Source organism: Venturia canescens, chromosome 7 (assembly GCF_019457755.1).
Source record: "Venturia canescens isolate UGA chromosome 7, ASM1945775v1, whole genome shotgun sequence".
Lineage (NCBI taxonomy): Eukaryota > Metazoa > Arthropoda > Insecta > Hymenoptera > Ichneumonidae > Venturia > Venturia canescens.
Window position 1 is genome coordinate 1,926,382 of NC_057427.1, and position 10,798 is coordinate 1,937,179.

The window sequence follows — 10,798 nt, forward strand, 5'->3', positions numbered from 1 at the left end:
TTTTGGAAATCTTGCTGTCCCTGCTCCTCCAGGTATATTAACAGGTGGTATTAATGTCGTGTAAAAACAGTGAACTCTGTCACGCAGCTTTGGTCGAAGCGGTTCATTTGTCCAGCACCTGTGACTAGGTTAGACTCACTCACCGTACAGCCCCCGGAGTTTAGCCGAAAAGAAGTAGAAAACTGTGCAGTATAAACACGGGTATTAGACAGTTATACATCTATAAACGACGAAAAAAAAATAACACATATTCATATCTTGATACGAAAGGTCCATGAAACATTATCAAAAACAATTATTATAATGGATTCAACGAAATCAATAACTCAAACGCCTTCCAAATTTTTGTATTTCGCTTACGGCAGTAATATGTCAGAAAAGCGTATACATATCAACAATCCAAGTGCAGTGAAATGTCGAATTGGAAAATTGAAGGTAAATAAACTCCTGAATACACATTCGTTGAATGCTTCAATAAAAAAGAAAAATGTGAATTAATTTTGTCATTGGAGGTCCCGAAGAATATAAATTTTGTTGAATCAAATAAAATTAATAACCAGTATAAATGAGTTGTGCAACTTGGTGCAAAACGAATTTTTAGAAGCGATTGTGTCAGAGTTAGCTGCGGGAAAAGAACGTCAACGTTTGGAGGTCAGGGGAATTACAATTTTTTCATGATCTAAATTTTAGATTTAGCATTTAGCCTCTATTACTTCAAGTTTCAAACTTGCTGAAAAATAAAAGATGTTGACCAAGGATATTATATTTAATATTCCACAATAGTCAATTTGTACTTTTTGATTTGACTAGCAAGACTTCGATAGCTAATCAGCGATGATTATAAGAAAATTATAAGTATATTGTACTGTTAGGATTTTCGACTTGATTTCAATACACAATCCAAGAGATGGCACGGTGCGTCTGCTACAATAATTCCAACGGAAGATTCTCATGTATGGGGTGTTATATGGCTGTTGGATAACAAAGATATGCCAAATCTCGATGAACAGGAAGGAGTCGATCAAAAAATATATTTTCCTATGACGGTTGAAGTAGAAGTTCCGGACCTTCGTGATCGACCATTCAAATGTCGGGTTTATCAACAATGCACAAATCCTGAAGAATTTCAAGTGCTATCCCAATTACCTGAGGAACGAAGGCCTTCACAAGTTTACCTGTAGGATTTTTGTGTTGAATTTCAGTGGAAAGAGGAACGTGGTTCAAAACGTTAAAATATAAGCAAAATTTCAGCATCAACATAAAAATAATACAATTCCAATTGTCTAGAAACATTTGATCTTGAAAATATTTTTTTTTAAATATCTATTATTGTTGGGATACTCAATTTCCTTTAATTTCTCCAACTCGATTATTTTTAACTGGACCATTTATACAATCTTGTAATTCTTTGTACTATTGAAGCCATGTTTTATCTTGCTTGAAACTGGTTCACATACCTGTAATTTTTGCTTATCCAAAGCCTGAACCCCCTTTTCATTCTCAATTGGTAAGCTTTTGATAAAATATTACATTAAAAAAATACTTTTGAAATTGTCCCATAGAAACACGATAATTCAAGGAGCTGTAGAAAACGAACTGCCTTCGTACTATATAGAATTTCTCAAAACAATTGCACATAATGGTTACACTGGCGAAGTTGATATTGGGTAAGATAATATTTATTAAATATTTGAATCTTTTGAAAATTCACTTTATCAATATTAGACTCAATTGGCAATTTTCTTTTTCTTATTTTTGGGCATTCTGGTAATGCGATATTTGATTTTCGCATCACAGCCTGGCTCTGAATGAAATTTGAAGTTGTTAATTGGTTGATCACCGACGTAACTGAGAAATTTGGGCGATTGAGCGACCAGTCTGGAAGCCTCTTCCATTGTCATCTCGTCAAGGCTGTATCGAGGTACCTTCAGTGAAAATATTTCCACTTCGTTGACCTGGGAAAAGTAAAAAAAATCAGGGATAATATATTCGTAAAAAGTAATTATTTAAATGATAATGTTGAATAAATGAATCAATAGGAACTTACGAATACGTCCAAATCTAAATTGTATTTCATGTCCACAACCGGCCATTTTTGATTGAGAACATCCAGATCTCTGCGTATACTCGTGTCATCATCCGCCAAATGATAAGGGGCCGAACAAAATCCGGACCATAATTCTGATGCGAATTGTGGGGCCAGGGGAGCGAGCATTATTATTTGCGTTGCTAAAGCTCTTTCGTATTCTCGACTGTGCGTCACACATTCGTTTGACACTTTTCTTATGCTATAAATAGAGTGACAGATGAGTATCACGAAAATCGAACAACGAACAAAAATTCTTTTAGTGAGAAGTAAAATTTCGGGACCATTCATTGTTTACCCATTATATTTTCTTTCTATTTTTCATCATTCGCTTACCTGTTTGTGAGTCCTTGCATTTTTGAAATCGCAACACTGAGTTGTTGCGACCCGACAAGATTGAACGTTACTCCTTTGATGTAATAATTTCTGCTATCAAACATATAATCGTCGTCTTTGATAAATTTCTCGGTTTCGATCTTCTTTGAACGTTCCTCCGGACTTATGTGCGTACGCATGTTTATGAACGAGCGGATGGTCAACCACAGCCTTGATTGCCATTTGAGTATGCCCGGAAATGCTGTGAAGAAAATTTTACACTCATTTTATTTTTTCACCTCTTAATCCGGTGAATTTTGATTCAAAATGGGCTTGAAAATGGCGTTGGACTGCATTTTGCCATAATTTTCGAGTCATTTTTGTATTCGTTTGGATAGAATCCGAACTAATACGTAAAATAACTTACTGTCAGACGACCAATGTCTGTTCGAGGTCGGAGCAACATCGGCCAAGATAATGAGTCTCGTTGTATCGGCTCCATATTCTTTGAACATTTCCAAAGGATCGACACCGTTAAATTTGGACTTGGACATCTTATCCCAGTAAGTAACGACTTCGTTGCCGGTTTGTTTTTCCACGTATTTTTCATCGATTTTCTCGACTTCGGACTCCGGTAAGAATTTTCCAGTTTCTTTAACTTTGTACGTTTTCCCCATAACCATGCCTTGAACTAGAAGCTGCTTGAAGGGCTCTCTCGTCGGTACAAGGCCCAGGGAATGGAGAAAGTGACTGACGAAACGTGCGTAGTACAAATGTAAAACGGCTGAAATAAAGTACCTTCCTCACATTATATTGAGTAAAATTCAAATATTTGATAGTAATTAATCTGGAGAATTAATTTTTTAACTTATTAAATTACATTCAATTACCATGCTCCTTTCCACCGACGTAAACATCGACAGGCAAATATTCAAAGGCTTTTTCCTTCGAAAACATTTCCTGCCTATTCTTCGGATCAAGGTATCGCATGAAGTACCATGAACTATCGACGAAAGTGTCCATAGTGTCGGCTTCTCTGGTCGCAGGTCGATTACATTTGGGGCAAGTTGTCTGCAGCCAGGAGGCTGCATCGCGTAAAGTTTTTATTCGATCGTCCAAGTCTCGTGAAATCTTTGGTAGAACGACAGGAAGTTGATCCCTGGGTACAGGGCAGGATCCGCAAGTTTCACAGTGTATTATAGGAATCGGGGTTCCCCAATATCTTTGTCTGGAAATGAGCCAATCTCGAAGCTTCAAACTAACAGGAAAACCACCGATATTCAGTTCTCTCGCTTTTCCCATTATTTCCAAGCGTTTTATCATTTTCTCTTCATCCGAGAATTCTTCAAGAATCTCGTACAAGATTCCGAGGGAATCACAAAATTTCCGATCTGTGTCGCAACGTCCGGGAATCCCTAAATGATTGTCACGAAACCGGGTGAATTCCACATCGTTTGTAAGATAAATCGGTAAGTTTTCGCCAGTGAAAGGATTTCTGACTTTTGCATCGATCAGTCTTGAAGGCGAATGTTTCGTCCATTCCCATTGACTTTTCGCTAAAAAATTGTCTTTCGAGATTGCAACGAATTTCGCATGTTCTATTGATTCCGGCTTGTCCGTCCACAGATTTAGAGTCTTTGGAGTGTCGGGAATTTCCGTTATAAGCTCGAATTCTATTGATGTTCCGGTGCACTCACCAATCCAATGGCGCTGCATTTTTATTATATCGCGCCATTCTTTTAAGCTTGGATCACCGAGTCCTTCGAGTAAGGACCTACAAACGAATAAAGTAGAACATTGTTTGTCAAATTAACTTGTAATTGATTGTTTCAATTATTTTTTTTTTAAATCGATCAGAAATTCTCTCACTCAGCAAATGCTGTTGTTTTGATGAACCACTGATTTAACAATTTTTTTTCAACCTTTGCACCAGAACGCCAGGATCTATTTTCGTGATCCACCTGCTCATCAGCTAACACTGTACAATCAACAGGATCCCAATTTACGAAAGATTCTTTCTGATAAGCGAGTCCCCGTTCGTATAACTTTAAAAATAATTCCTGTGTCCATCTGTAATATTCAGGATCGCAAGTAGCCACCTCTCGATCCCAATCAAAGAGACAACTCATTCGATTCAATTGTTCTCGCATGTTATGTATATTTTTATTTGTCCATTCTGAAGGATCGATCTTTCGATCCATAGCAGCATTCTCCGCAGGCAAACCAAAAGCATCCCAGCCCATTGGATGGATCACTTTTTTGCCTGTAATTTACAATTTATTGCCATAAGTAAATACATATTTTTCTATGTCCATTTGTACCATTTGCCAATTGTTGCAAAGTTATTTGTAACACTTGCCCTTCATTCTATAAAATCGTGCAACCGAATCACTTATTGCATAAACCCTGACATGTCCCATGTGCAAGGAGCCCGATGGATACGGAAACATGGATAAAACGTAAACTTTTTCTTTTCCATGGTCGTTGCTCTCTTTTGGAACACAAACTTTTTCTTTCCAATAATTTTCTATTCTGTGTCTTAGGTCGTTACTCATATCTTGTTCCTAAATTTTTTATAATTTCAAAAATTGTCAAATGACAGGTAGAGATATTAATTAATAATAACAAAAAAGGATAAATACATTCATAACCTATAAATGAACAATCCTCACCCACAAACCCAAACCTGTTGAAGCATGTCTGACAATAAGGCATTTCAAAAATAGTTGATCTACAAATCCTTTGGATAATTTTATTGATTGCAAATTGTTATACTTCATTTTCAATGAATATTACTTGATTCCACTTCAATGCAAAATTATTACGGACGACGTTCCGGTTCTGCAACCCTGGGGGTCGCCATATTGGATCAATACTTGATTCAAATTGTTCATGTTATTGATTGATTACTTGAAAGATTAAATAGTTTGCATGAAAGAAAAATAGAAGAAATTGAAAAATTATTTTTAAAATCTATGATTATGGATGGTTGCAATAGATATTTTAGGTAAAAAGTACACTCAGAATTGTCATCATGATGACTCAAATGTTCGACTTCCGATTTTCCGCTTACGCTCTTTTTCCGGTGTGCATCGAATAAACAAGCTGGTAAGGGATTTATCCCCGATAATAATCGACGTTAATCTGCGAAATCGCTGTCGACCTGTGTTGAATAAAAAGCGCATAGAAACAATTAAACAATAAATCATATTTCGAAGACGATATATTTGTATTTCGGAAATATTTTTAGTGTTAAAAGTTTGTGTGACGCGTAAGAGAGGTTAGGAATCCCGTTCAAAAGAGCTGTGGGATTTGTTACTAAAATTTTATCATAACCTAGTCTCACCGAATGTTCTTAAATCAGGAAGAAATAAAATAACTTCCAAATTGCAAACTACCGTAGTTTTCGAAATTAGTGCTAATCGACAAAACCAATGTTTTTCTAACCTCAGCAAGTGCCCGATTCTCACTCGTTCAACGTCAAAATCACGCGGCAATTGTTGCTATTAAGGCCGGTGATTGAGTGGTTCTTTAAATAAACCAACTTTACAATATATTTTGTGCCTCTCTTCTAGCTCCAAAATGGGTAAGCGAAACAACATGATCCCTAATGGGCACTTCCACAAAGATTGGCAACGCTTTGTCAAGACTTGGTTCAATCAGCCTGCTCGCAAATTCCGCCGCAGGACGAATCGTGTCAAGAAAGCCCGTGCTGTCGCTCCAAGGTAAGAAAAATCCATAAATATATTCGTTTTCCAACCTCAGTGAAAACACTTGAAGGGAAAGAAATGAGTAGAAATAAACAAATGAGAAACTTGTAGCAACTTGAACCAAAATTTTGTGATGAAAAAGCATGTTTAATCAATGTTTTTATAAACCATTTTATTTGAAAACTAAACGATATCTATGTTATTTATTGTTAGCCATTATGGCTGGCAAAGAGAATACTCCAAACTATTAAAAACATTGGCTCAGAACTTGAGAGTTTCTTCTTAATGTACGAATGAGGTTTTTCCAAAAATCATTGTATGAATTTAATAAAATGAGTTTGATGTGCTGTTTCATCCATTTTGAATGAATTTTTTTTCTGTTGGAAATAATATTAAGTGTTTCTCACAGTTTATATTTTGAACTCCTAATGTTTTCAGATCTTGCCTCAAATATGTACATCATGTTTGAGCAATTGTAAATCTTGAGCTGCACTCCGTACAGTAATGATTACCGTGAAATTCAGTCAAGTAAATAATATTTCGTTGTTCATTTGCCAGGCCTGTGAATCTTCTGAAGCCCATAGTCCACTGCCCCACATTCCGTTATCACACCAAGGTACGTGCTGGTAGAGGATTCACTCTCGAGGAACTCAAAGCCGGTGGTCTGAACAAAAGATTCGCTAAAACCATTGGAATTGCCGTTGACCCAAGGAGGCGTAACAAGTCAGTAGAATCTCTGCAAGCAAATGCGCAGAGGCTCAAGGAGTACAGAGCCAAGCTTATCCTCTTCCCGGTCAACGAGAAGAAGGTTTGTTCGTTTCTATTTTTCATCATGTCATCTATATGAAGTAAATACATAGAACCTTATCTCATTTCTTGAACTTTCCTGTTACAAATTGCAATCTGATTATCACAAACGACTTGGGAAACTAGATATGAAAAAAAGGACTGGCCTCCATAAATATTGTCTTGATCTTTCTACTTGTTAAATTCGAATACTCTAAAAAAATGAAAAAAAGAAACCGCAGGCATAAATTTGAGAAACGTTGATAATAATCCTGTTCTTTTGAGTTGAAAGGAGGTCGAAATTACCGAAACCAAGAATAGTAAACTACGTTGTTATTGAAATTATCGAATTATTTGCAGCCGAAAAAGGGTGATGCGACAGAGGAAGAGCGCAAGGTCGCGACGCAACTGAAGGGCGAAGTAATGCCCGTCCGTCACCAGGCTCCGGCCAAGGCGAAGGCCCGTGTTATCACCGAAGATGAGAAGAAATTCTCCGCGTACATTACACTGAGAAAGGCCCGTGCTGATGCAAGACTCGTCGGAATCAGAGCCAAGAGAGTCAAGGACGCCGCGGAAAATCCTGACGACCTTACCAAGGTTGCTGCGACCAAGGAAACCAAAAAGGCCGCCAAGAAGTAAATAACATCGCAGTTACTGATTCATGCGTTTATTGAATAAAAGAGAAAAACAACAAAAAAAAACTAAAAAAAAAAAAGTGTCTCAATGTTCATTTTTCATCCTTGGATTATTCTTTCTCAAGATTAAAAAAAAAAACCATATAAAATAATAGTTTAGGAAAGAAAAAAGTACAATTTTTTCATATGCTAATTATATGAAAGCACTTGAATGACTATGAAAATGTGATAAGTTCAAAAAATGAACAAGTGTTGAGCTCGATTATCAAATTTTATGAATTTAAGATTCAAATCATAATTCATACACTTTCCACAACCAATGGGCTATTCACACAAAATTGAGTTTAGAAATGAATTATTTTACCATGTATAATCTTGAAATAGTTGAAGGGCAGCAAAAATACAAAGAACCAATTTTGTAAATCATCAAATTTCCGACCAAAAATCTGGCAGTGTTTTTCCATCCTCTATGACTAATCGAAAAAACCTAGTTTCCGAGGGTTGTAGCATTTCTCAAGGTGTTTTCTCGATCCGCTCTCAAGAACAAATAAGTGAGGATGTAAAAGGGTTTAGAGAGGTTTCTTGTAGAAACGTCTATACAAAATTAGCACTAAAATTCGAATTTGTTGCTCCGAGAATCTCAATTATTAGAGCACCAAAAATGATTTTGGTAAAGGATGAACAAAGAAAATATAACAATTTATACATTTTCATCATATTTCTTTATTCTATTTCGACATAAACATTGAAAAGTTTAATTACATTGGATGGGTTTGTTCTAATTTTCACATACACTTTCTCGTATAGTGGCAACTTTATTAGAGGATCGAGAATACGGGATCGAATGATTTAAAAGGCACCCTAAGAAAAAATGTAATGGTAGAAAAAACTGGAAAACAAAGGGCCCTTGAAACATTTCGTTAAATTTACAGTTTTCCGTTCTCCATGCGCGTTGAGTTTTTTTCTCATGTGTAAAAAAAAACAACATTCGCGGGCATTCATTTAATTTCTGTTTGCGACGAGTCCTTTCAGCTCAATGACTTTCACCCCTTTTTCCTGCGACCCTCTTGAAATCGTCCATATTGGTTGTCGATATCGGTGAACCTATTACAGCCAAATGATCGATCTGGGTCGTTTCACCGTCGCACTGATTGTCCTTCACGAAGATCTGGAGATTCAGCACATTTTGGAACTTCACGTAACGCAGAGGCACGAGATTTCCTTCCTCTAAGTCCTTGGCCGATAGTCTTCAATTTATAAAATAAGAGTAAAAAGAGTGTTAAATTAAGAGCTTCTCGAGATTATTTGAAAATTTTTCCATGTAAGCATATTTGCGAATTTGAAATAGTAAATAAGTTAATTTTTTTTAATACTCCTGTTAATTGTTCCGTTCAACAATATACGTACGTTAGGTCTTGAACGCTCGTGTTAGAAACAGCCATATCGAAATCGATTGTTCTCGGTTGATTGATGAACAATTTAATATTCTTTGGCCCCTTGTCAGCGGGTGCTTTAAATTTGAGAGAGTGTACTTTGACCGGTTGCCGAAAAGCCAAAGAAATAATGAGTTGCTCGTCACAATCGCTCTGCAAATATCCACCCTCCGATTTGAGGCAATGTTCAAAACAATGATCATCGGACTCGTTAAGACATTCGCATTCCCCTTTTACGATGAAAGTTGAAAGGTCCATCTGTGGAAAGGACGGATTCAAGGGATAGTCTCAGGACGATCGTTGCAACGTCCAAATACGAGATTATTGTTGTTTGTTTTTCAACGCTATCAACATTTGCACCATTTTTTCGTATATCATTTTTTTTTTCTCTTTCATACTCGAAGTGAAACCATTAAAATAAATTCCAATCATTAAGAGCATCAGTGTCTTGCTTTGTACGCTGATAAAGATTATCGTAGTATTCAGAACCAGCATGGAAAACTTAGAAACAGATTCATCAATCAAGGAATTATCTTTGAGTTAATAAACAAAATGATTTTTTCCTGCATAAAAGTCGTTTGTTGATTCAACTTTTTAACAGTTTAAGTATATTCAATTCATATCGCAACTTGATTTATTTTGATTTGTTATGTGGAGTAATTTTGAGATATTTCAGCTAGAAGAATTTGAAGAAACTTGTTTTGCTAATATATTGATTTAACCAAAGAATCAATCTGAAACTATTTTTTAAATCCAAATCTTTGATTGTTTAAAGCCAAATTTTGCTCCTCCAGTTGCACATAGCTATAGATGACAAAAAAAAAGAAAAAAGCTCGTATTTGCACATTTTTAATGAAGACAAATGAGTATTTGACAAATAACTGTATTTTCAAATGAATTGCAAATCTATTTTTCTATTTTTTCTTTCTTTTTTTTCCATTTTCACTATCTCATTTCACTGATTGTTATTCTTGCTCCAGTAGTAAAGCAACACAGCAAGAAAAATCATGCCGAAAACGTGATAATAAACGTTATCTTTGTTGTCTCCTACATGGCCGGCGACTGGTGCTTCTCCGTCATCTCCGTCTCCTGAGCCATAAAGTTGACAAATCTTGTTTTCGAGCCCAACAGGATCAGCGCCTTGACAAGAGCCCAGCTTCGTTCTATTCCGGTAAAATATGAATGTCGGCATAGCGCTAACTCCCTGGGTAGCCGCCGTTTCTCCACACTTGTCCACATCAACTTTCAGGAACACGGCATTAGAATATTTTGTGGAGAGTTGCTCATAAATTGGAGCTATTCTCTGGCATGGTCCACACCTGAATTTTTTAATTATTTTGTTTAACATTAAATAACACGAATGAAAAGTCATATGAAGTTTCAAATTGTCAAAATAAACACTCATTGGGCACAATCTTTTCAATTATTGATTTCAAAGGTAATCGCAATTCTTTGTTAATTCAAATATAGTTTGGATAAATTTTAATCTTCGATAATTCCTTTTTAATGAAGAAATAACAAATTTCAATGTAATGACAATATAACCTCACTAGAGAATCTTTGTTACTCACCATGTCGCTGTAAAATCAACGACGACGAGTTTTGTCCCAGCGCTCGCGAGTTCACCTTGGAACTGAGAGTCATTTTGAACGGCTCTTACCAAACCCATATTCGAGCTTTCAATTAAGATGCCACAGTAATTATTTCTATAAATGCAAAAGTTGTGATAATGATGTTTCACGAGTGTCGCGATGGATGACTGGCAGTTTGGCTTTCAGGATTCGGCTTCCAATATTTTTGTGACACGGATGTGAAAATAGCGCATGCTCAACT

At 36.2% G+C, this 10,798-nt stretch overlaps 4 protein-coding genes across 6 annotated transcripts; 2 read left to right on the forward strand and 2 right to left on the reverse strand.

Annotated features, from left to right (window-relative positions):
- The first annotated feature begins 38 nt into the window (after positions 1-38).
- On the forward strand, positions 39-2,383 carry LOC122413049 (gamma-glutamylcyclotransferase-like). Of its 2 annotated transcripts, XR_006261480.1 has the most exons (5): positions 39-435; positions 873-1,177; positions 1,563-1,667; positions 1,798-1,998; positions 2,114-2,383. XR_006261480.1 is itself a non-coding variant. In XM_043423128.1 (4 exons), exons 1-4 carry the CDS (start codon positions 304-306, stop codon positions 1,817-1,819), a joined length of 564 nt encoding a protein of 187 aa, XP_043279063.1. In that variant the 5' UTR covers positions 39-303; the 3' UTR covers positions 1,820-2,046. The 2 variants fall into 2 exon arrangements, 1 of the variants encoding a protein (XP_043279063.1); XM_043423128.1 differs by lacking the exon at positions 2,114-2,383 and having other exon boundaries at positions 1,798-2,046.
- LeuRS-m (Leucyl-tRNA synthetase, mitochondrial) lies at positions 1,658-5,257 on the reverse strand. Of its 2 annotated transcripts, XM_043423109.1 has the most exons (8): positions 5,074-5,257; positions 4,761-4,965; positions 4,271-4,664; positions 3,292-4,175; positions 2,829-3,185; positions 2,423-2,663; positions 2,048-2,288; positions 1,658-1,955 (listed from the first exon to the last, which is right to left on the reverse strand). In XM_043423109.1, exons 1-8 carry the CDS (start codon positions 5,179-5,181, stop codon positions 1,728-1,730), a joined length of 2,658 nt encoding a protein of 885 aa, XP_043279044.1. In that variant the 5' UTR covers positions 5,182-5,257; the 3' UTR covers positions 1,658-1,727. The 2 variants fall into 2 exon arrangements, with proteins under 2 accessions (XP_043279044.1, XP_043279045.1); XM_043423110.1 differs by lacking the exon at positions 5,074-5,257 and having other exon boundaries at positions 4,271-4,662; positions 4,758-4,888.
- A 124-nt stretch (positions 5,258-5,381) lies between these two features.
- RpL13 (ribosomal protein L13) lies at positions 5,382-7,963 on the forward strand. The gene is made up of 4 exons (XM_043423125.1): positions 5,382-5,509; positions 5,977-6,126; positions 6,670-6,919; positions 7,258-7,963. Exons 2-4 carry the CDS (start codon positions 5,984-5,986, stop codon positions 7,534-7,536), a joined length of 672 nt encoding a protein of 223 aa, XP_043279060.1. The 5' UTR covers positions 5,382-5,509; positions 5,977-5,983; the 3' UTR covers positions 7,537-7,963.
- Positions 7,964-8,235: 272 nt separating this feature from the next.
- Positions 8,236-10,760, reverse strand: Txl (Thioredoxin-like). Its single transcript, XM_043423124.1, has 4 exons — positions 10,537-10,760; positions 10,017-10,284; positions 8,940-9,223; positions 8,236-8,779 (listed from the first exon to the last, which is right to left on the reverse strand). The coding sequence occupies exons 1-4, from the start codon at positions 10,632-10,634 to the stop codon at positions 8,566-8,568; spliced, it is 864 nt and encodes a 287-aa protein (XP_043279059.1). The 5' UTR covers positions 10,635-10,760; the 3' UTR covers positions 8,236-8,565.
- Positions 10,761-10,798: the final 38 nt, after the last annotated feature.

Coding starts and splice junctions, on each gene's coding strand:
- LOC122413049 (XM_043423128.1), top strand. CDS start 304: ATGGATTCAACGAAATCAATAACTCAAACGCCTTCCAAATTTTTGTAT. Junction 1,178..1,562: donor AGGCCTTCACAAGTTTACCT/GTAGGATTTTTG, acceptor ATTGTCCCATAG/AAACACGATAATTCAAGGAG. Junction 1,668..1,797: donor ACTGGCGAAGTTGATATTGG/GTAAGATAATAT, acceptor TTCGCATCACAG/CCTGGCTCTGAATGAAATTT.
- LeuRS-m (XM_043423109.1), bottom strand. CDS start 5,181: ATGAAGTATAACAATTTGCAATCAATAAAATTATCCAAAGGATTTGTA. Junction 4,665..4,760: donor ACGATTTTATAGAATGAAGG/GCAAGTGTTACA, acceptor TGTAAATTACAG/GCAAAAAAGTGATCCATCCA. Junction 2,664..2,828: donor CAGACATTGGTCGTCTGACA/GTAAGTTATTTT, acceptor TTTTCTTCACAG/CATTTCCGGGCATACTCAAA.
- RpL13 (XM_043423125.1), top strand. CDS start 5,984: ATGGGTAAGCGAAACAACATGATCCCTAATGGGCACTTCCACAAAGAT. Junction 6,127..6,669: donor GCCCGTGCTGTCGCTCCAAG/GTAAGAAAAATC, acceptor TTCATTTGCCAG/GCCTGTGAATCTTCTGAAGC. Junction 6,920..7,257: donor TCCCGGTCAACGAGAAGAAG/GTTTGTTCGTTT, acceptor AATTATTTGCAG/CCGAAAAAGGGTGATGCGAC.
- Txl (XM_043423124.1), bottom strand. CDS start 10,634: ATGGGTTTGGTAAGAGCCGTTCAAAATGACTCTCAGTTCCAAGGTGAA. Junction 9,224..10,016: donor AAGCACCAGTCGCCGGCCAT/GTAGGAGACAAC, acceptor TCCTTTCCACAG/ATGGACCTTTCAACTTTCAT. Junction 8,780..8,939: donor ACGAGCGTTCAAGACCTAAC/GTACGTATATTG, acceptor TATAAATTGAAG/ACTATCGGCCAAGGACTTAG.